Below are 22089 nucleotides of genomic sequence, written 5' to 3' on the forward strand. Positions count from 1 at the left end.
TCTGCTTTCCGCAGATGTCTGCTGCTCTACATTATGACTCTTCTGGGAAATAAAAACAGGGTCAGGGAATTAGAGTACATAATGGTCATTTTGATGATCAGCCAACAGATGCAACCCGAAAAAACACAGCGAACACAATCAAGTGAAACGCACTAATGGCAAGTTAGGATTTTAAAATTTTTATTTATTTATTTTGTTTTAGATAGCCTTGCCACACACTGACAGGCTATCAGCATTCTGGCATGGTTTAAAACATCTTTTATTGATGTCGAAGCCAAAGCTCCTCGGATGTGGAGAGAAAATATTTTCTCACCTCCGCTCACCCTCCTGGGTACACGGCGGAGCGCAAAAGTATAGAAGTCTATCGAAGAACGCTTCTAAATGACCAGTGCATGTGTTAATGCGGCCAGGGTTAGAAGGGTCATTTCAGACTCTGATTTATGGCCTGGCTGGAATCCCAGTGGGCGAACGCAAAAGTCTTAAGTGTTGTGAAAGCGTCCTCGCAGGACACACAAGTCACTGAATTTAGCTGAATGAAATGGCCACGCAATCTATGGTGCAATCTATGGTAATCCAGTAAGACACAGCGATTCAAAAGCCGAGTCATTTTTACAAAGGCAACAATAGCATTGTATATTGTAATAATGGCGCAATGTGATGAAAAAATAAATACGACTGTGCTGTATTTCTAATTGGAGAAACCGTAGGGACAATCAGTCGGGATCTGTGGTCGATTTCATTGTTTATTCTGTGTGTGTGCTTTTTAGCACAATGGCTTACAGCTGAGATAATTTCTTGCCGTGCTTTTCCCTTCCTTGTAAATTTTCCCTCCTTAACTATTTTGCGTCGGGGAGGCTACATCTTGATATGTGCAACTCTAAATTTGCTTCCTTATCAATAAATCCAGCGAGAGAAGAGGGCAGCTTATGTGAACTAAACCAAGCCCAGATCTCACTCAGACGTGACATTTGTTCAGAGACGATTAGCCAGGTTGTAATTTGTGGCATAATTGCCTCACCCACCCACAAGTACATGGGTGTGTGTACGCAGTAGGTGTGTGTGCCTGTGTGTGTGTGGCATTCTGCGGTCCCAGGAGTGTCCGCCTAATTGCCTGACAGGACTATAAGTTTTGTGGCGCGCTCTCACCTTGTTAGGTCCTTTATCCCTGATGCTCTTCAAACAAGACCTGGTCACAGGTGGGCCTCATTTGCTTCCCTATTGAACAGGGGAACTTTAATTGCACAGGGGGTGTCCTGGGATTAAAGAGGTGGGTGGAATATCAAGTGACTTCCTGTATGTTAGTGGCAGATGGGTGTTGGGGAAGACCTGTGAACTCAGGTGAGATCACAAAGAGGCTGAAGCTCCCGGGTTAGAAAAAAAATGAGATAAAAATGTTCAGATGAATGTGTGAATGCAATCAGATCTGCCTGGAGAGTTTAATTTAAACATTCTGTCCCGTTTTTCCTTCATTCATTTTTAACTTTGGGAACATAACTAATAGTTTTTTTTGCTGTTCTCTGTTGCTCTTTTTCAGATTCTTCCTAAAGTTCTTTCTCAAGTGCAATCAGAACTGTCTGAAAAATGCAGGGAATCCACGAGACATGCGCAGATTCCAGGTGACTGAAACCTATTTCACACATACGCTCCATTTCTGTCACTGTCTTTCACTGTCTGTCTTCTTCTTTTTTTTCAGACACACACACACACACCCACAGGTGTAGAAATGTGCAGCTACAGCTGCTACTCTGCACTAACTCACCCTGACACAGATTCACATATGAACACATTCTTATTACTGGCACTAAAGGAGGTAAAAAAAAAAAGAAAAAAAAATAGAGGAAGAAAGAGTGAGGGATTTTGTGTCGTGTGTGCCCTGGACAGAATATTTATTAGGGAATACCATCTGACACAAATAAGGATATAGGATTTAAGAGTGCCATCAATTGTGTTCCTGACAGCTTTCTGAGCCCCGGCGCACAGGGGAGGACGATACAACCACATGTAACAACAGTGTTAACTCAGGATCTGTCTGGCAGAGGAAATGCATACCTTCTAGCGCACTCATATGCGCGGGCACGAACCACATATGGATGCACGCACATAAACGGAGCGCATGTGTTTGCTTTCTTCATGTCCGTCTCTTGGTTTTAAGCCACATGTGCATATGCTTAATGCCAGTCATGCAATTCTAAGCAAAGCCATCAAAAGAAAAAAGTACACAAGCGCAAAGTGATGTTGGATGTTTCTCTTACCCTCTCACTTCTGATCTGTCAGAGAAGTAAAGAGGAGCGGTGATTGACCCACTCCTGATCCATTTATCCAACCGTTCATCCATTCCGCTCCGACATTTTCAACACAAACAGCCCACTAGGTCAAGGTGAGACAGCAAGAGTTAGTGTGATTTGTCCTATCAGGGTTTACTACAAACTACAAGAGGACGTCCGTGACTGGCAGCACTATTCAGTGATAGACACATGAGCCGGCATCCTCCAGGAGGAAGCCCAGACATGAAACAGACAAGACAGGGTGTCCCCTCCTGATGTCACCACCATCAGACCTCCCCTGCCTCCTCAAATCTTCCCTCAGGGTGAATGTGGACTGATGCGTGACAGCCACCATGGGTTTTCAGCTTTCTCACATTCTGGTATCAAGAAGGAATTCAAGAACCAACTTTTCTTTTTTTTTTGAAGGTTGTGAAATAATAGAATACTTTTTCCATCGTCGATTATGATGATCATAACAGTTAAGATGCCATTACCCCCTAATGGATTTCCCAGATGTTCCTGCATAGGTATTTCTCTGGCCAAAGTTGTGTATTTTACATGCCTTCGACTCTACTTATTACCCCCCAAAACCAGCTGGAGGCCAGAAAGGGCCCAATCCATCATCCTCTGCTTGGCCCAGCTCTGAACCTGCTCACAAGAATGGAGCTCTTTCACTTCCCCTACTCCCTCCACCTTCCCTTTACACCCCCACCATTCTCAAACCAACTCCCCCCCCCCAGAAAAAAAGTACCCCCCTAAATTCCAGCGCCACACCGAGGTCACTTACCGGCGAAGCAAAACCTGAGAGGGGCTCTCTGTTTCCGGCTCAGAAAACACTTTGGCCATTCACATGCAGGTTTGCTTGTTTGCAGTGCGGTAGCCAAAAAACAACAACAAAAATAAGCGTTATAAAATATGGAGTGTGGTTTGGAATATGATCCTGGTAAAATGTTTGCTGAGTGATGGGGATGGCGTACGGCCTGGCTGTTAATGACTCCGGTAATAGTTTAAAAGGAAAGGGCCTACCGTATTCAGAGTTGGTGGAAAAGCTGATCAATATTTTTGAGTTTTAGTCATGATGACAGTTCGGGATGTAGATAAATGAAAATTGTATTCCAGTCAATCTCTCTGAAAGTAGGGCATTAAAAACAAAGGAAGGAACAGGAAAAATAATGGTAATGCAATATTTCCAAGGAGAACAATCACTTCAACAGGTTTGGCAGTACTTACAAAGGTATGCTCCTCACTGGGGAGCAGTTGCTCATTTTCTTCATGCATTAATCTATTTACTTAATTATATCCTACATTGCCCAGAACTGCTTTACATTCTGTCACATTAAAACTACAAACTGCAATGCAATTTATGGCAGTTTAACGTGATAGCCCAACACAAGTGCAAACTTGTGAGGAGGAAGAAGAGGGATGCATAGTTTTTCTTTTTGTAAACACATTATCTAAAAGGTTTGGCATGCATTTTTATTAAGATGAGTAAATACTGTGGAAATCCACCTTCTATTTGCTGCTTTTTCGCTGCTTTTTGTTAAAGAATTTTCAATAATTTATCTGTGCAAAATAACTCAAACTCCATTTTATTGCATGGAAAATTCATCCCAGTATTTTTAATGTGATTTAGGTATGGACTTTAGGATATTCCTAATAATGAATAGGCGTTGATCTAGACCTCTCCAGTGTGTCTCTGGCTGCATGTTTAAGGTCATTGAACCTCTGCCCCAGCCTAAAGTCTTCTGCAACCTTTAACAGTTAGTGTTCCCAGATTACTCTATATTTACTTCAATCCATTTCCCACAAACTATGTCCCATAGCATAATGCTGCCATCAACATGCTTCACCCTGGGGACAATATATCTGGAGTGTTGTCCCCAGGGACAACACTCCAGGGATATGTGGAGTTTTGATAGGTGAAAAACATGCATCTTTTTCCATCCATTTCCCAACTACAAACTGTGTTGTAGTTTTTCCAAATGTAATCCTGTTAACACCTCATGGACTAGTAAAGCTAATTAGCTCCATACCTGTTTTGATGAAAATAAAGCCAAAGTGGTGTATGAATAGTACAAATATTGGTAGATAGATGTGTCTTTCATACCAAGGACACCATCAGTGGTCGAAGTGTGGACTACATGTGGATGTGCACAATAGACAGACTGCATGGAATTTTGCTGATAAAGTCAATAAATAATTTTAACTCTGAGCCAAATTATGCAGCAAAAACTATAATTAGGATTACAGATGTAGTTAATAGCTAGTTGTTTGTGATTTTGGGTGTGACGTATTTTAGCGACACTAGGCAACTAAGGAATAAAAATAAGTAATACTAATATAATAAGGATTCAGGTGTAATTGTAGAAATGGTAATTTGTGTGGATGTATTTTAAAATGCAACTTTAAATTAAAGGATTACTTCAGGTTACAAAAATATTAATAAAAATATAGATGTAAAAATAATTACTTAAATGAGTACATAAATATTATTTTCTTTTTTCATGAAACGGGATAAAAGCTTCTAAGAGTTTAATAAAACTATATTTCAATGCTTAGCTGTACTTAAAACACTGCAGGTTGAACTCCAATAACTGTTAAAAAATATACATTGAAATTAATTTGTAACACTGATTTCTTATTGTGAAAACTGGCAAGAAGCTCATTGGATTGTGTGGCAAAAATGCTTTTGATACATTTGAAACACTGCAGATATAGGGGTCCAAAAACATTCATAGCTGGCTGGAGTTATTATGTAACTCCAAGCAACTCAATTTCAAAGTTTTGTTTGAGAAACAGCGGGATCAATAAAATAATCAACATACCACAATTGAAAAGTTAGTTTCAGTACCTAAATGTCTAGTGGATCTAATTGTGTCATACATCCATCATACCAAAATTTACACTAATTGTTAGTACAATGTTCACAATAATAATCCCAAATTAATTTAACATCTAACTGACAGCAAAAACACAAATAATATATATATTTTTCGGTACAATTAGAAATCATTTCAGGCACTTAGGGGTCAAACCACACTTAGTTTGTGACTGTAATGTAACAAAATGGGAAAAGATTCAACGCTCCATGTCTTTATCTGTATGCAATATATTTTTCAAAGCCTGAATTTTTGTCTTGTATCTTGCTAAACCACATCTCACTTTCACTCCTCTTGCAGGTTGTCGTATCGACGACCGTCAACGTGGACGGCCATGTCTTGGCCGTTTCCGACAACATGTTCGTACACAACAATTCCAAGCATGGGCGAAGGGCTCGCAGACTCGACCCTTCAGAAGGTACGCCTCCTTATCTGGAAAATGGTAGGCACATTTTTACATCTTATAATTTGCTACGCTGCTTTTTTCCTATTAGTTTTTTTTTTCCTTTTTCCATTTTTCAGATCACACACCTATAGCTCCTTTTACATCCGTAGAATCAATAGTTCCTTCATCATCTTTTTTTTTTTTTTTTTTTCACTTTTTGAGTTGCTTCTGGCTTCCATCCGAACTTCTGTTATGCATTGACAGGAAATACAATGCATTAGTTTTTATCATTGTTGCACTGTGAATAACAACTAATTCAGAAACGTTATGCTACTTCTACTCTGGTAATGCACCTACATTTGTCCTAAAAGCCACAGTGAAACATGATCAAATTGCTGAAGAATTTGGCTGTGAGGTTAATTTCCTGCCGTTGGAGTTCTGTAGATTTAGCTGAGAGAGAGTCGAAACAGGGGGAGGAAGGAGAAAGACAGAAAGAGAGAAGGGGGGGAGAGGGAGGTCGACTGATTCTGTGTGTGTGTGTGTGTGTGTGGGTGTGTGGGTGCATGGAGGGGTGGGGTGGCCTATGAGCAAAACAGAACTTACTGTTTTTCTTCCAACTGATTCCATATGATAGACTGATTGCCTTCTCAGCCAAAAGGGAGAAAAGAAGGACCACCAAACCATGGGAAATCCGAAAAGTAAAATGTGCTATGTGTAACCTTTCGACCCCCGTGGCCTTCGCTTACGGAAAGCAGCTAACCCACAGCTGAAATACTGTTAAGAAAAGAAAAGAAGGGGAAACCTGACTTTTGTGCGATTGTTTAGATTTAAATTGTGAGGGCCAATTATGGCAAGGCAAACAGTTTATATATGCCACAAACTAAAAACAAGCTTCTCTGCACATTAATGGGCATTAATGGTTCTGTCACCAAAAGCAAATGTAATGTTTAATACAACAACGACAAATACAAAAGAAAAAAAAAAAGCAACAACAACAAAAAAAAAAAAAAACATAGCAGACAATTAATATATCTCGGTGCTCTGTAGTCCTAGTGGGGGGAAAAGCTAATCTATTTGTTTTTGTCTTTATTAATGACTCCTCTACTGGAGAACAAAATCAAATAATTAAAGTCCTGCCCGGAGCACCAAAGTCATTATGTTCGCTGACGTTCTGTTTGTGTGTTTCACATTTATGACACGATAGGTGTGGATCGCCTAGCAACCAGTTTCTTAATGAGGAGAGCAATTAAAGAGGTTGAGCCCTTGCCTCCGTGTTCCCCTGCTCCCATGAGACCTTCTGTGTGTTGTGTGTGGTGTGTGTGTGTGGGGGGTGTGTGCGTGGGTGCGTGTGTGTGGGTTCTTTACAGGTTACCCCAACCCATCCTTTATTCTCCTCTTCACCGCACTCTTCAAAGCGGCAGAGTGACGCCCCGTAAAGCAAGAAAAGAAGCAATTGTCAACCGCCCAGTTGAACATGTCTTTGTCTAATAACTTTAATACACCTTCCCTCTTCTTTAGAAGTTGAGATCTGTTTTTTTTTTTCCTCTCCCAGACTAAGCTCTACAACAAACTAATTTATCATGCATCAACAGCGATGGCTCACTTTGTTTTGAGTCACCTTTAACAAACGGAGATGTGCCACGGGAGGAGAGGGGGAAAAAAAGAAAAAAGAGAGAGGCGGTTTTATAAAATGTAACTCCAGCCATGTCCTCCGCAGCGGCTCTGACAACTCGAAGGCAAACAGACAGACAGCGTGCTTTAAATTAGCAACACATTCTTCCTCTGGAGTTCACAGGGCGAGAGGCTTTCAGCCTTTGTGGCTGTCTGACTGGCTGGAACAGGGAGGCATTCTTTCCGAGCGCAGCTCAGGCTCAAGAAGTGCTGCCCCCTATTGGCACTCAGAGGGGATCGCACCCAGATGACAGTCTGAATCTCGCCATGTGACATTTTTGTTCACTTGTGTGCTCTGTCACACAACAAGCATATTATGCATTCAGACATGAATGTGCTTTGAGGCCGGCTGTCACTCAAACATGTATGGATTCAGGCTCAAAGGTGCATAAACATGCTCACAAATAGCTGAGTCTTTCACACACACATCACCCCCCTCCCACCTTCACCTCCAAACACACACACACAGCAAATACAGAAATGCTCTCACTCACTCACCCCCACACGCATACACACGCCAACATAGACATACACTCATGCGCGCACGTTCCTTAGCTCAGTTTCACCATTATAGAGCCCCAGACAATATAGGAGACTTAGCATAGGGCCTGCAGCGCCTGACTCATTTGCATGCCAAGTGGCTGTAATGCTGTTAGGGTTTATGCAATAAAGACAAGCGAATCCAGACCGCCGGGCCTAAGAGGACGAAAAAAGAAGAAGGGAAAAGAGGATGGGAGGAAAAGGAATAAGAGAAGGAGAGAGACTGAGGGTGAGACAGCGAGAAAGAGAGACAGAAGAGAGAGTCAAAGGGAACAGATGGCCCAGGGAGAGGTAAAAGGTATAATCCCATCAGCTGCACTATCAACCGACCATCTGGACATCCCACAGCACAATTACAACACATTTCAGCAGGCAGAACAAAGGACGGCTTCACAGGGCCACATCAGACCTGTTTGAGTGTCACAAAACCAGAGCCAGAAGCTCCTCCGCTCAGATCTCGAATCGGCTTTGACGTCCTCCACGGCTAACGCTAAACTGAGAACAAGGAAAAAAAGTTGAAAACAGGTAGCAAAGTTGCAGCATGTGGTTGTTTAAAAACATAAAATTATTTAGATTCAATTTAAGGTGATAACTGGCCCTTGATTTGTTTTACTTTCGATCCTAAAGTTTGTAAAGACTTAGTAAAGCAGCAGAACATTGCAAACTCCTCCGTCCACTTCAACTGATGTCTATCATCTGTCGGGGTGGGGGGGCACACTGTGCGTGTCTGTCATCAGATCGCCTGTGCTGACTGTGTAATCCACTTTGCCACGGTCCCCATTCAGCACATGCTCCCCGCTCTGACTGTGCATTGAGACATATGCAAATTTCCAGGCAGAAGGGTGGACGGCTTAGGGCCTCAGTCACTGCCTCTCCATGAGTCCTTCTGCGCGTGGGAGTGAGGCGTGGGGCTGGGGTTATATGGATGCAGAGAGGGGTGTGATAGATGGGATTTCCGAGGTGGCGTTTGTCTATTCTCGTGTCCGTGTGTGTGTGTGTGTGTGTGTGTGTGTGTGTGTATGCGTAACTAAGCGCAGCCCGTCATAGGTTTCAGGCAGCAGCTGCCCCCCCACATCCCCACCCAACAGTCACCATCAGGCACCCTTCTAGCCCCCTCCTCCTTCCTGCCCCTCCTTCCCTCTCTTCGTTCTCTCTCATCCCCAAAGTCAATTTGTTTACAGTAATTTTGAAGGGTGAATTATTTGCTGTAATCGTCCGCACTGATGAAGGTCAGGCCCTTAGAGGGGGCCCCGGCATGCCCATGGAGGGTTGGTCCTCTTTCAGACGCTCCGCTTCGCAATTAAGGAAAGCAAATGTCACTCCTCCAGGCCTCACAAATGAAAATCTGTACGAGGTGATTAGCATGAAGTCAACAGCGCCTGTTAAAGTCAGATTCCCTGTAGTACCAATGTGTGTGTGCGCACTTTATGGGCAGAGAGAGAGAGCAAACATGACCTGAACAGACCCAACAGTAAGGCAAACAAAGGGAGATGTCTTGTCTGAGGTGATCCATACAACAATGGCTGACTGTGATTTACTTACTGGATGGAGGGGATAAAGGAGGATAGAAGTGTGCTTGCAGTGGGAGGAGAGTAAGAAAAAAAAAAAGAACAGAAGGAGAACTTGCAGGAATAGTTGCACGCATTTTGAGGAGCGGGAAAACATGCGCATTTCACGCCATATTATAAGATATTGATGAAAATAGATTAAATTTGATATTGCTATTTTATGGCAAGCTGTCATGATATTTCTGTTGTAAACATGGTGTTTTGCCGAACACCATATTAAGGCAATGCATCAAGTGACAGCGAAAGTGAAGCATAAGATCACTCAAATTAGATTATAATAACAACTCCCACTGTTGATGAATGGCAGCGCTGCACAGCAGAAGTCATGCCAGATGAAAAGCATTGTAATAAACAATGTGAAATGGATTGAATCGATCACAAAAAGAAAACAAAAAAAAAAAATCTTATACTGAATAATTCATGAGCGCATTTCACGATATGAAACCTGAAACTACACGCAGTGTGCCTTCACTCTATTGTAGAACAAAGGTAATGAAATAAAATGAAGCAGCAAAGCTTTAGCTTGTCATTTCCACTTCTTGACTCATTTAAGATGTGTTCAGCTTTAAAATTTTACTGTACATGTCCGTGCATGCTTAATCAATTCTGATGGCTACATTTGCCCTGACACATAATTTGCTCCATCAAATCATTTTCCTGGGGAGCCTGAGCGTTTAGCCTTTGTGAAGTGGACCATTTGAAGGGTCTGCTTAACTACACCACTCCACCGAGCTGATAAATGATTTTGATTCTCGTGCCTTAAAGGACAAATCCATCATTTTTTTTTTTTTTTTTCTGGGGGCAATTTCCATGATATGTCTTTGTGGGAAAAGACACGCAGGGCTGAACGTAGAGGTGATTCAGTAACGTGTCTGAGAGAAAAGAGACATGTGCTGGAGTGTCAAAGCCTGGGTGCTGAATTTGCTCTTCTCTTTGTCTTGGATAAGCAGCCACCCCATGCATCAAGGCTATCAGCCCCAGTGAGGGATGGACCACTGGAGGAGCCACTGTCATCATCATCGGGGACAACTTTTTCGATGGTCTTCAAGTCGTGTTTGGCACTATGCTTGTATGGAGTGAGGTACGATAAAACATTTGTTAAAGAAATACTTCAGAATTTGTTCTCATCAGTCAGTCTTGGATGCTGAGACTAATCCGAAAGCAGGCTTTCAACCTGGATTAAACAAACATAAGTTTAGCACAGCAGTGATAATCATTTACATAGCTGTAAAAAGTGGTACGCCTCCAATAGTCCTATGCTGAGAAAAGTACTGAGAAACAGCAGATAAAACTAAACTGTCTTAAAATTAATCAAACAATGGTTTGTCAAAAACAAAGTAATATATTTTACTTTTTCCACCACTTCACTTTTAAATCAGTTACTTTAATGGAAAGTTTTGTTGAACATGTTCTGTTCTTAGTAAATGTTTCGCAACAGGAAGATAATTTTTGGTGCACCACCTTTTACCTCCATGTAAAAAAAATCATAAGCCTTTTGTGTAAAATAAACACTAAATGCAATTGTGGCAATGATTTCAAGGTTCATGAAATAACATCTGCATGAACAACTTTGGGATTGGAGTAATTTCGGACTAGCAGTTGGCTTCACCTTCCAGGATCAACTAATGTGGATTTGTGTTAAATGACGCCAATATATATTTTAACCTTGCAGCCTGAATCGCTTTCCCTCTTGCATGGAAATTATGTTCTCAAACGCTGATTGTTTGTTTTTTGTCGGTAACTCGTGATTTCCTCTCGTTTTCCTCTGTAATCTAGCTGATAACTCCCCACGCCATCCGTGTTCAGACTCCCCCTCGGCACATCCCCGGCGTTGTGGAAGTCACGCTGTCCTACAAGTCCAAGCAGTTCTGCAAAGGTGCCCCTGGGAGATTTGTCTATACTGGTGAGTCAGACCCTTCTGTTCCTGTCTTTCTTTGTATTTTACAATCTTTTACTATACTCTATCTCCATTCTGTCATTGGGGTGGAGACCTCAACTATCTATCCTAGCCAATAATAAAGAGATGCGGCACACAAGCTTTTCTGGACGGCTTGTCTCTTGTTTTTAAAGCCTTTCCAAAAATGATTTTGACTGATTTGGATTTCTCCTTAAGAACTATAATATAAGAAGATAAAAGAGATACAATCAAGATATTTTTCTTGTTCTTCTGCCACGAGCAGTTGATATTTTTCAAGAGCAAATGTTAACATCACATGTTTGTGAAAGAGCATATTAGCAGCGTTTGATATTATTTTAAAGGCAAAGAGATTACAAAGTTGACATTTTGAACTTGCATTAGCATGCTTCCTCAAAGTTCCCTTTAAACACCTCACTGATATTGTACATAGCTAACTCAGAGTCTTCTCAAAATTCAAACTTGTCAAGTAATCTAGAGCCAATTTCTCTGCTCTTGTTAAGTGATCTGGTTCGATGAATGTTAAGTAACCATGATCCAGTAAGGTAACATGCTAAATTACAGTCAAAACCCTTCAAGATAAATCTTTCTCCCAATCGTTCATATCTACCATTAAGTATAACAGATTATGTTTTAGTGTAATTTGCTGAATTTATAAGTCAAGCGTGGTTTCATTTTTTATGAATCAAATAAGAACGTCTATAACTAGGTTAAGTGAATGAGTGTGTCTGAAGTTATTCTCATGTGTGATCAGCATGAATTTGTAAGAGAAAGTGTGGGAAGAGAGGGTGAGAGAAAGAGGGAGCGTGTGTGTGTGTGTGTCACACCGCGAGTAAAAGATCTGATTATCTTGGCTAACAGAAGGAAGTGGTGGTCTTATCTGTCATCATTGGTGAGTAGACAGAGGTTGTGAGGGTCAGAGCCTGTCTGACCTGGAAGCCTCTGTCTGTTCCAACTCTGGTGGGCAGAATGAAATGACCCCTCCTTCCCTCTCAGCACTCCTGAGCCTTAAGCGAAGCTCTGGCCTTGAGCTCAGCAAGGCCAAAGCTGGGGGCCCCCCAACCCCCTTTCCCACCCCCAACAAAAAAAAAAAAAATCCCAATCCAGACCTTTCCATCCTGCAGCAGCTGTTTCTCATCAAGTCCCCCTTGCTCTCCCTGATGCCCCAAAACTACTACTCCCCCCCCAGCACCAGAAACAGCCGTTGGTCCCCTTCTCCTCCAACCGTGCAGTCTGGCCCAGCTCTCCTGCGTTTAACCTCCCTAGCAGGAGTGGAGCAGAGGCCAACAAGACACCGGGATAATGAAACAGGAGTGTAGTGTGACTGCATAAGTGTATGTGTATGTCTGAAAGTGAATGAAAGTGGGGGAGAAAGTGTGAGTGCAAAAGAGTCTTTGTGTGTGAGGGGTGGGGGTGTGTGTGTGTGTGTGTTACTAAACAGCCCTGAGAAGGTGTATAAGTTAAGACATTAATGGCTTCTATAGCACCCTAGTGAAAGTGCCAGGTCCCTTAAGAACAGACCCCATTAGTCACAGAGGCTAAGCGGATTGGGATGATTACCATCAGGTTTTACTGGAGAAATGTGTCCCCTTCCCTCTATCTTTGTTGATTTTTCTCCCCCCATTCTTCCACTCTGTCTTCCCTGGCTCCTTCTCACTTCCAGTTAGTATTAAGATACAATTACCCCTGGAGGCAATGGTGGTGCAATTGATTAGTGTGGTGAATTAAAAGCGAAAGTCACCAACAGACAGGTCCAACTCCTTTGCTTCCGTACTCCCTCAGTGGCTCGCTGTGATTGTGCGATGGTGGAGGGTGAAGCTCGAGCGAACGAAACCGTTAAAAGGCAGCATAATGCCAGAATTAGGTGCCGCTGATTCCATATGTACAGTAATTGCGAGATGAAAAGGATGTTAGCTACTCCTCTCGGAGATTAAAAAGCGAATTGAGTGCAGGGAGAGTGGATTGTGTCTTTAAAAATGAAACAGCTCATTTTAAGACCACAATTTTTCTTTTTCTTTCACAGCACTTGAACAAATGGCCTTCACACAGAAGTAGATCGGAGTTACATGAGCGGGGAAAGTGAGTGCGATAAAACGGCGCTGTTGAATAGGCAAAAACCGTCACCGTAGAGCAACATGTGTATATCAAAAAGTCTAGCTATCAAAGCTTTTTGGCTTCAGAATGCAACCTGAGGACTGTGGGGTTTTTTTTCCATGTTGACTCCTCTTTCCCCACCGTCCTAATTGTGGAGATTTAACTCGGTCAATTTAAGAAATTATCACAAATTACCAAGAGTCAACACAGAGGAGACTGCAGTCAATTGGAACAGCGGAGGGACACGTCCTCAGTCAGGTTAGCACCCTGGATCGGCTCCAAAACTCACAATCCATTCTCAGAAAGAGAGGATCCTGTAGCGTATGTCAAATAATCCTGTCGGCATTGACTATTGAATGTTTAAAACACTAATGAGACAAACAGACAGACCATATAAAACTTAACTAAGCTGTAGCTGACTGCTTCAAGGAACCTATTTATGTTCTTTAATTGACACTTTTTAAAGGAGTGAGAAGCTATTTTTGTTTGTTTTGCAGGCTTCTAAAAGAGCCTTGTCCCCTGGAGCTTACATGCCTGTCCTCTGTCTAATCCATGTATTGGTTATCCATTGGTCAGGACAGAAGTGGTGGAACCAGCTGTCAGCAAGGTTGTGGAAAATCAAAAGGAGAAAGTTACGGCTGCACCTGAGTCGATATTTTATTTTGCTTTACACTTTATTAGGCACGGAAAACAGCAGCGAAATGGGTTTAATCAAATATCTTAAACAACGAGTCCCAATTTTAAGCCTCATTTGTTGCCTCCCAACCTTTTTACTGCATACTTATAGAGCTGTGTGAAGGAGTAAATCATAAATAAAAATTTGACTGTACAATTCTTCCAATTTAAACTCCTAATTGCATCAGAGCTATTGTTGTATATATATATATATATATATATATAATTTTTTTTTATCTCAGCCAAGTTTCCATGAAGAACTCCCCTCCAGGGCCAGCGATGATGCAGGCCTGTGGTAATGTGGTTCTGCAAGCAGTCCTAACACACTCAGCCGCTATTTATCCTAATCAGTGACATCCACATAACCAGGATTGCTTAAAATGAACCCCTTCCGTGCCCCAGAAAACGCACATTTACCGGGACCCCATTTGTCATGGGTAAATTGAGGGTCAGTAAACTTCGCCTGTATCCTCCAGTGGGGATCCAGGACATGCATCATAACGTTAGGAGAGAATGATTGGCGAAGGCGAGCTGTCACATATTTGTCAGGGGGAAGGGAACATTATTTGCTAATTTCCCAAGCTGGGCACTGACAGGGTGCTTCGTCTTCAGACCTTTGGTGACCAGCATGGCTTCCCGGCTATTAGTACAAGTCAAGTGTTTTTTCTTTTTTTCTCTCCTCCCACTGTAAAGCGGCAGTAATAAGAGCCATTCGTTCGACCTCACAAGACTGCAGCACACTGGGTGAAGGATTTTGGATGAAGCAGATGCCCCCCATACAGAGAGTTGCTCTTGCCAGGCCTTAGTTGTGGCCAGACAGCCTTGAGGGCTGATGGATCACAAAGTTTCCTCGTCAAGGTGACGCTATCGACTCCACTGCACCAAAATCTGACAAAATGGGTATGAGGCAGTCATTCATCAACATAAGGACAAAGGGGTCATGTGTGCTTCACTCAATACTGTTGGAGATCAAGAAATGTCAACCCTGTGAGGGAATAAAAGAGGAAGCGGTTGAGAATGCTGAAGTGGGTTCTCTATATAGATAAAATGTTTTTTCCGAAGTATTCATACCTCGTTAACTTTTTTTTCCCATTTTGTTACAAAGCAACCACGAACCTTGTTGTGTTCAATTGGAATTTGCATGTGATAGACCAACAGAAAACAGCACAAAATGTTGAGGTGGAAAAGAAACACGCATTGTTTTTAGAGTACTTTAGAATAAATAATCTGTTAAGATTTAAAGCAGGGTTAGGTTAAAATATCACCATATGAACATAGAAGGATTATTGCAGAACTACATGGACTTCCACCTAATTTTAAAGGCTGGGCGAGTCGAAATTTTATTATTACGGCAGCCAAAAGGCCCGAGGACTAGAAGAGCTGCAATAGTAAACAGCTCACATTGGAGAATCTGTGGACAGATTAAATATAAGTCGAGTGACAGACACATACCACATAAAAGACTTGTAGCTGTAATATGAGAGACATGTCATTCAAAATATTGAATCAAAAGGTGTAACTATAGATCCACACCACACTTTTATTTATAAAAAGAAAATAATCCTATGAAATTTTTGGCTGTAACCTGACAAAAGATTAAAATGGGTATGAATACTTTTGCAAGGCAAAGCACACACAAACTAAATGTTTTAAATTTGTTAAGCCAAAAAACAAAACATGCATGTACATTGGATTTCCCTGCATTTTAGCAAATAGCTCCTTTTTCTCCAAAGCTATAAATAGTGGTATCCAAAAATCAAACACTTCCTGCTCCACTCATGGAAGGCAGAACAAAATGCTGCACCGTTCTTGACCCTCCTCTCTCCTGAAAAAATTAAATAAACAACCAAAGACATCTTTATCGGCACACATCAGACAGGGTCTAGTGCCGTCCAGCTGGTGAATTGAGCCTATCCTCTCCGCCCTGCCGGCACTTTGAAGTCCCAGACTTACAAGCTGATTAGATGGAGGGCTTCCTTTTCATTTCCTGTCCTGCAGGGCTGGGTTTGGTACTTCACTAGCGAATGGTCAGTGACGGGGTGTGGCCTACTGAAAGATATGTTATAATCAAAGGCATTCAAGGAGGTATGTAAACAGATCGGCTTCTGAGGAGGACCTGCAAACACACAAAATACTTCATACTTCATTTGCGTATTTAGAATCTGCTCCACGCAGGGTTTTGGATCCTTCCTCCAAAGCCTATTTTTAAGACGAAAGTCAGTGCAGGAGCGAGAAAGGATGACACAGGCATTTATAAATGTCATCTCTGCAGTGAAATGGGTTGTAACCAGTTGGCACAACAGTTTTAGCATGTGTCAAGGCGTGTTATCCACCAGCCATCGCCATACCTGCCTGTCTTATTACAACTGCTGGTATTTAGCGCGGGCTCCACAGGAGTGGAGCAGACACTCATTGCCAAGTGAGATGGGCCTGGGCTTGAAGGCCTTGTGAGCTTGTGTGCATCGCGACAAGGTTCCACAGAGGAAGGTCCTTGTGTCCAATTAGAGGGCTGACGTGACACGTGCTCACACTCCCCCACTGTCAGGCAGCTTGTCAGGTAAGCTTTGAGAAGCACACTGTGGCATTATTCCACAGCGTGTTATCAGCAAGTGACCTGTGAAATCCAGCTTCAGGAAATTGATTGAAATAAGTACTCGCGGCTGAACGTGTATTTTCACATTACTTGTTTCTGAAAGTGGTTATTTTTCAGGAGCGGGAATAAAAAAAAATGAAGGTGTTAGTGTGTTTTTTCTACCAATAAAGAGGGTATGCATTGATTTATTTTTAATTGGGCCCACTTTTTGTTTAACTATTAAGGTTTTTTTTTTGGTAAGGGAAAGTTGTCACCAAGTCGCAGCATTAGTCTTTTGCCACTGGACAGACAGGCAGAAATATGTTCTGTTCTCCTTTCACCGCCTACCCTTCTCATTTTCAGGCATGATCCAAACCCGAAAGGCTTTAAAGGAACTCCAGCCCCCGACCACCCCCATCCCTTCTCCTCCGCTGCCGCTTTTTGATTGAAATTCATCGGCAAGTTTATTGAGAAATGAATGAGGGAGGCAGCGCGGTATTGACTTTGAGAGGAAAACACAACTCATCTTGAATGAGGGGGAAAATTCACCCGTAATTTACCCGCCATCGATCCATGCCCCGTCCATGTATTGATCTTCATTTTACAATATTAATTTGCGCTTGCAATCAGCTGTGAAGGGAGCCCATTTGATTTCTGCGGGGCCAGTAATGTGCGAGAGTCCACCGGCGTCCTCGGAGAAGAGGCACACATGCTTTAGATGTCATCTAAGAGGATTGAACAGGTGTCTCTGGCACCTTTCTAATAACACAGCCAATATGAAGGGAGCTGAAATTATGGATGTGCGATCTGTAACATTGCTCCCTTTTAACCGTGTTAATTACATTTTATCTGTTGCAGGGGCAATATCTGTGGGAGACTGTAACTGTCGAGCTTTTTTCATCTGTATTGGCTCAAAGTTCATGAAATTTCAATGAACATTGATCTGTCTCCATTGATTTATCTTAACTGCAGATCTTTGAAATTTTAATTTCCTGTTCATCTCGAGACTGCTGGAGATGGAATCACTGAGTGGTAACTGGCTGCAGTGGATGGAGATGATATGGTCAGTGTTGAAACAGATGAGGTTTGCTTTGCGTGGGCTTGCTGTGAAAATTTCAATTTGACTTGGTTTGGTTGGTTTATAGGTTGGTTTCCAAGTCTGTGTGCATGTTTTCTACTCTTCCAAATGGAACTTATCTATTCTGAGGAGCAGCAGCATGACTTCTGATTTCTTTACCTTCCCTCTATGCACAGCATTCAATTTTAATTCCTTGAAGTAACCATGGAAAGTTATTCACCCTTTCTGCAGTGCTTTGCAATAGTATTCAGACCTGAAATGTTTTCCCGTGTTATCATGTTACAGCCAAAAACAGAGTATTTTCAAATCTTACAACAGAATCTCAATTGGTTCATATCTAGGTCATTCGAACACATGGACCTGATTTGGTTTAAGCTACGTTTTATTGCCGTATGTGTAACATTTGGCCTCAAATAGGCTTTTCTCCAAGAATGCTCTGTATTTATCTTCATCCATTTCCCTATTAGCTATGATCAGCTTCTGCTGCTGAAGAATAGCACATCCACAGGATGAAGCTGCCACCACTCTTTTTCCTGGTTCTTTGTGGGTATAGTGTGTCCAGGGCGATCTGCTGTTAGTTTTGCATCCAGTTACATTTTAGTCTCATCTTACATGAGCAACTTTTTCTATACGGTTTCTTGAAGCAAAATGCAAATGGGACTTGACTTCCCTCTCACCACTTTTCCATAAAGAGTGGCAAGAAAAAACAAATAGTTTTCCTTTCAACAGATTCCCCCCACCTGAGCAGTGTATCTTTGCAGCTCGTCCAGTTACAGTGGGACTCTTGCCACATCTTGGTAATTTTGCAGTAGCACCATAGACTTCCTGACCTAACACTAATTTTTAACAACTTCATCCTTGACCTGTCAGTTGAGTTCATTGCTGTTCCTAATGCTGTTTGCTCACTGATGTTCTCAAACAAACCTTTGAGGCACTCACAGGACAGCAAGATTAAATTACATTAATTAATTGGATTAAGTGACCTTTTAAGGGGAGGATTGGATTTTATTTTAGAGTATCAGAAGAAAACTGAAATCTCACGTAACTTTTGAGATTTCAGTTTTATTTGAAAAAACTATATTTCTATACATTTTCTTTCTATTTCATGCACTACTCTGTGTTGGTCTGTTACATTAAGTCTTAATAAAATACATAATTTTTTTTTGGCTGTAACATGATGAACTGAGAAAATTCTCAAGGGCTATGAATACCACAAGACACCAAGTAATTCCTGTAGAGTGGTGAATTTCAGCTGGAAGAGGTCATTCTGCGTGATGATAGATCTGCATTCGCGTAACAGACTACAGGTGCCTGAAGGGCTTCAGTTTGACAAGTCACAAATGCAATAACACTTGAATGAACTTCTTGCTTGTGCTGTTTATCTGTCTCCCCCTTTCCAACTCCCACTCCACCTCTAATTTGTGTTAAGGGGGGAAAGAAAAAAACTGCTCAATGGTGTAGGAGGAGTGGAGATAAGCTCGAAGCAGTTAAGTATAATTAGCGAAAGTAATAGCTGGCAAATGGCAACAAGGCTAGGTTTTTTATCTCCTGGAAAGATAGAGTTATCGTAATAAGCTGTAATGGCTGGCAGGAATGCTAGTACTATGTGCAGGCTTCCATTCAGGCTCGTAGACTTAACAAGGAACAATTTCCCTTGAATTTACTGCTTTGCTCAAACATTTCCCTATGTTTATACCCTGATACTGTAAGTCAATACACGTGTTCACTCCACTTTCATATAGATTGAGGGCACACATTGCCGTATTGCCATGTAAGCACTTCTGGCTGCCAGCATCGGCCATGTTCCTCTGTTCCCTCAGAGCGGTTACTCATGTCCCATTTCCAGAGAACACGAAGAAGTGAGCAGCAGACCACACTCATACGGCATGTACAAGCGATCCACTCTACATTTTAAGTAAAGTGCCGGTGACCGAGGCTGCTGAAGGACCTCTCGCAGAAAATGAAGGGAAAAGGGGGGAAAGATTGAGGCGTCAGATCGAAATAAGATTGGGAAGCGTGCATTCCAGGAAAGGAGGAATTCAACTGAAGGCCTGCCACGGCTGCCAGTGCGCATGCGGGCCTGCTCAAAAGGAGGAAATGATACGGTCGCAGCTGCACAAGGAGTCAAGCATTCCATTTCTTCATATTCTGAAACACGATCATTCGGTCTCTTGAGAGAATTGCTGAAATAGTCATAAAAAAATATTCTACTTCCCAATCTTCAAGACGGTCCACAGTATGTCTGCGCATTTTGCCACTTACCATGCTAATTCTGCTCGCATGTGGCCATAATTCTTTAAGTTATCAGCTGTTAAATTTGAAACATATTTGCTGTCACATTCAGTTAGGAAAATTTCTATCATCCTGGAAATTAAAACACGAAGCATCTCTGATCCAGCCAGGGTGAACAGATATAAGGAGTATAATTGAACAAAACACGCAACCTGTCGAAATCTGTGCAGAAAATGAGAGAAAATGAAAATTCTATTAGTGTCTAATGTTCCCTCCTCCCCCTCGCTGCGCGCTCTTCATCTCTCCGGCAAAGTATTCAAATGCAAGCCCTGCCTTACCTCCCCGTGTCTCTTTTTCTCTAATTATCCATGAGGTCAGTAAGCAAAATGGGGAAGAAGCCAGGAGATCAATACAAATTATCCCTGAGCAAACCAGTGCTGACAGTTTGAATTGCAGCATATGTTTACCCAAAATCAGGCAATTTATCTTAATATCAGGCGAGTAATGCAGCAGGGGTGAGAGGTCACACAATCTCTCCACCTCATAATTACCCGCCTCTAAAACAGGAAAGTGGTATTGATTGGCCGCGGGCCGGGAAGCGGGCGTGACTGGAACGTGCCAGTGACCCCCACCTCTCCCGCTCCCCGACACCCACCCTCCCCTATCATACCTCCCATAGTTCTCTCTGTCCCTCCGCCTCCCTTCGGCTAGACTCCCCACCCAGCGCAGGATTTATGGGATGTGTGTGGATGGTTTCGTGTTTCCTCGAAGCGACTCAGAAGTCTTACAGAAGGGGTAAGAATGGGTGAAGGGGGTGAGGGAGTGTAATACCGCTTTCACTGTTTATCATTGGAAGGTCAAGGAGGACTAAACAAATTTTGGCTCTGGATCATCGCACCACTTTATTGCAGCGCAAAGTTTATGACTAAGAAGAAGTACATGACGAGGTGTTGTAGACCTGGGAGGTGAAGAGGGTAAAAGTGTGGAAACGTGAACATCAATGCAGGGAAATGTAAGGAGAGTGGTCCCAATGATTCTTGTAAAAGCTCAGCGGATGAAAGGAAATCTTCGCATGGAGGAAAAAGAAAATCTGCGGAGCAGTGCAGCGACTGCACATTTATTGTCCAGATTGAACATAAGTGCTCAGTATATATCATCAGCAGCTCTTACAGTATTATTGACATTGTCTGTGTCTGTCTGCGCCGGTGTTACACGCTATGACTACAAAACTGTCAACTCATCAACTGACAGCACCGTTTAGCGCTAATGCAAGTCTCCATCAGCTGTCAAAAGCATTTGCATGAAATCAATAGCAGATGGCGGTCTGTGTCACCAATTTCATTACGCCAGGGTTGTTACAAAGATCATCTCCATGATAGATGAGACGGCGACATGCCGGCATGGGGAGATCATGCCTTGTGCTGGAACTGAGACTGAACCGAGTTCTGACACCAACTGAGACAAGTTTTAATATATCTTTTTTTTTTTTTTTTTGGTCTGTCACCAGAGCGTGATGCCAACTGAGTCCTCCAAATCACATTCATTGCAGTTCTGAGGCCGGCATTTACAGTAGGGCATCATTATCATTGGAAAGACATGTCAAAAAGTCCACCTCTCCCGTTCTCCGTCTCGTTCTGTACTTTACATCTGTCCGGCCGAGTTCCCAGCATGCCTGGCGGGTTCTGCAGGCCCCAGCTGAGGCAGAGGACAGGAGAGCGTGATGTATCACCCTGAGAGAGCCCACTGACAGCCTCTGATGATGGATGGCCTGATTATGGAGTGCTTTTTACACATACACAATTTACATCACACTGAGCAGCGGGGTCTGGCAGGGCCGTCGAGCACATACGCGTTTTCCAAGCGGGGCACGGGCGTTCACACGCTTGCATGTGTGCACATACACGCCTGCACGAGTCTGCCAGAGTGCATAAGATAAGGAGGGGAGTGGAAATAACAAAAGAAAAGGGGGCAAATTCCTCACTACAGCCTTGTCATGTAAGATCAATATGGCAGATCAATCCTTTATTAAGGAGAAGATGGCTTCTCCCCCTACATTCCGAAGCAGACCTTTGTCGTTTTGCGACACATGATGACATGTCAAATCAGATTTCCAGCAGTGTATGTAGCTGTGGCGGGGGGTTTATTCAGGTGTGTCTGCACTGCCGGGTTGAATACCACTGTATTTGTAAGCTGGATCTGTGCTATCGATTAGAGCC

General features: G+C 42.5%; 1 protein-coding gene across 8 annotated transcripts in view; it reads left to right on the forward strand.

Annotated features, from left to right (window-relative positions):
• Positions 1–22089, forward strand: part of LOC116713336 (transcription factor COE3) — a 94639-nt gene that overhangs the window by 55877 nt on the left and 16673 nt on the right. For 4 of the 8 annotated variants that reach the window (XM_032553469.1, XM_032553468.1, XM_032553472.1 and 1 more), the window contains 4 exons: positions 1535–1616; positions 5444–5585; positions 10255–10388; positions 11084–11210. In XM_032553469.1, coding sequence (XP_032409360.1) covers positions 1535–1616; positions 5444–5585; positions 10255–10388; positions 11084–11210 — 485 coding nt within the window. The remainder of the gene's footprint in view (positions 1–1534; positions 1617–5443; positions 5586–10254; positions 10389–11083; positions 11211–22089) is intronic. The other 4 variants (XM_032553470.1, XM_032553473.1, XM_032553471.1 and 1 more) reach the window with 2 other exon arrangements.

The sequence above is a fragment of the Xiphophorus hellerii genome, chromosome 22 (assembly GCF_003331165.1).
Source record: "Xiphophorus hellerii strain 12219 chromosome 22, Xiphophorus_hellerii-4.1, whole genome shotgun sequence".
NCBI classification, from domain to species: Eukaryota; Metazoa; Chordata; class Actinopteri; order Cyprinodontiformes; family Poeciliidae; genus Xiphophorus; species Xiphophorus hellerii.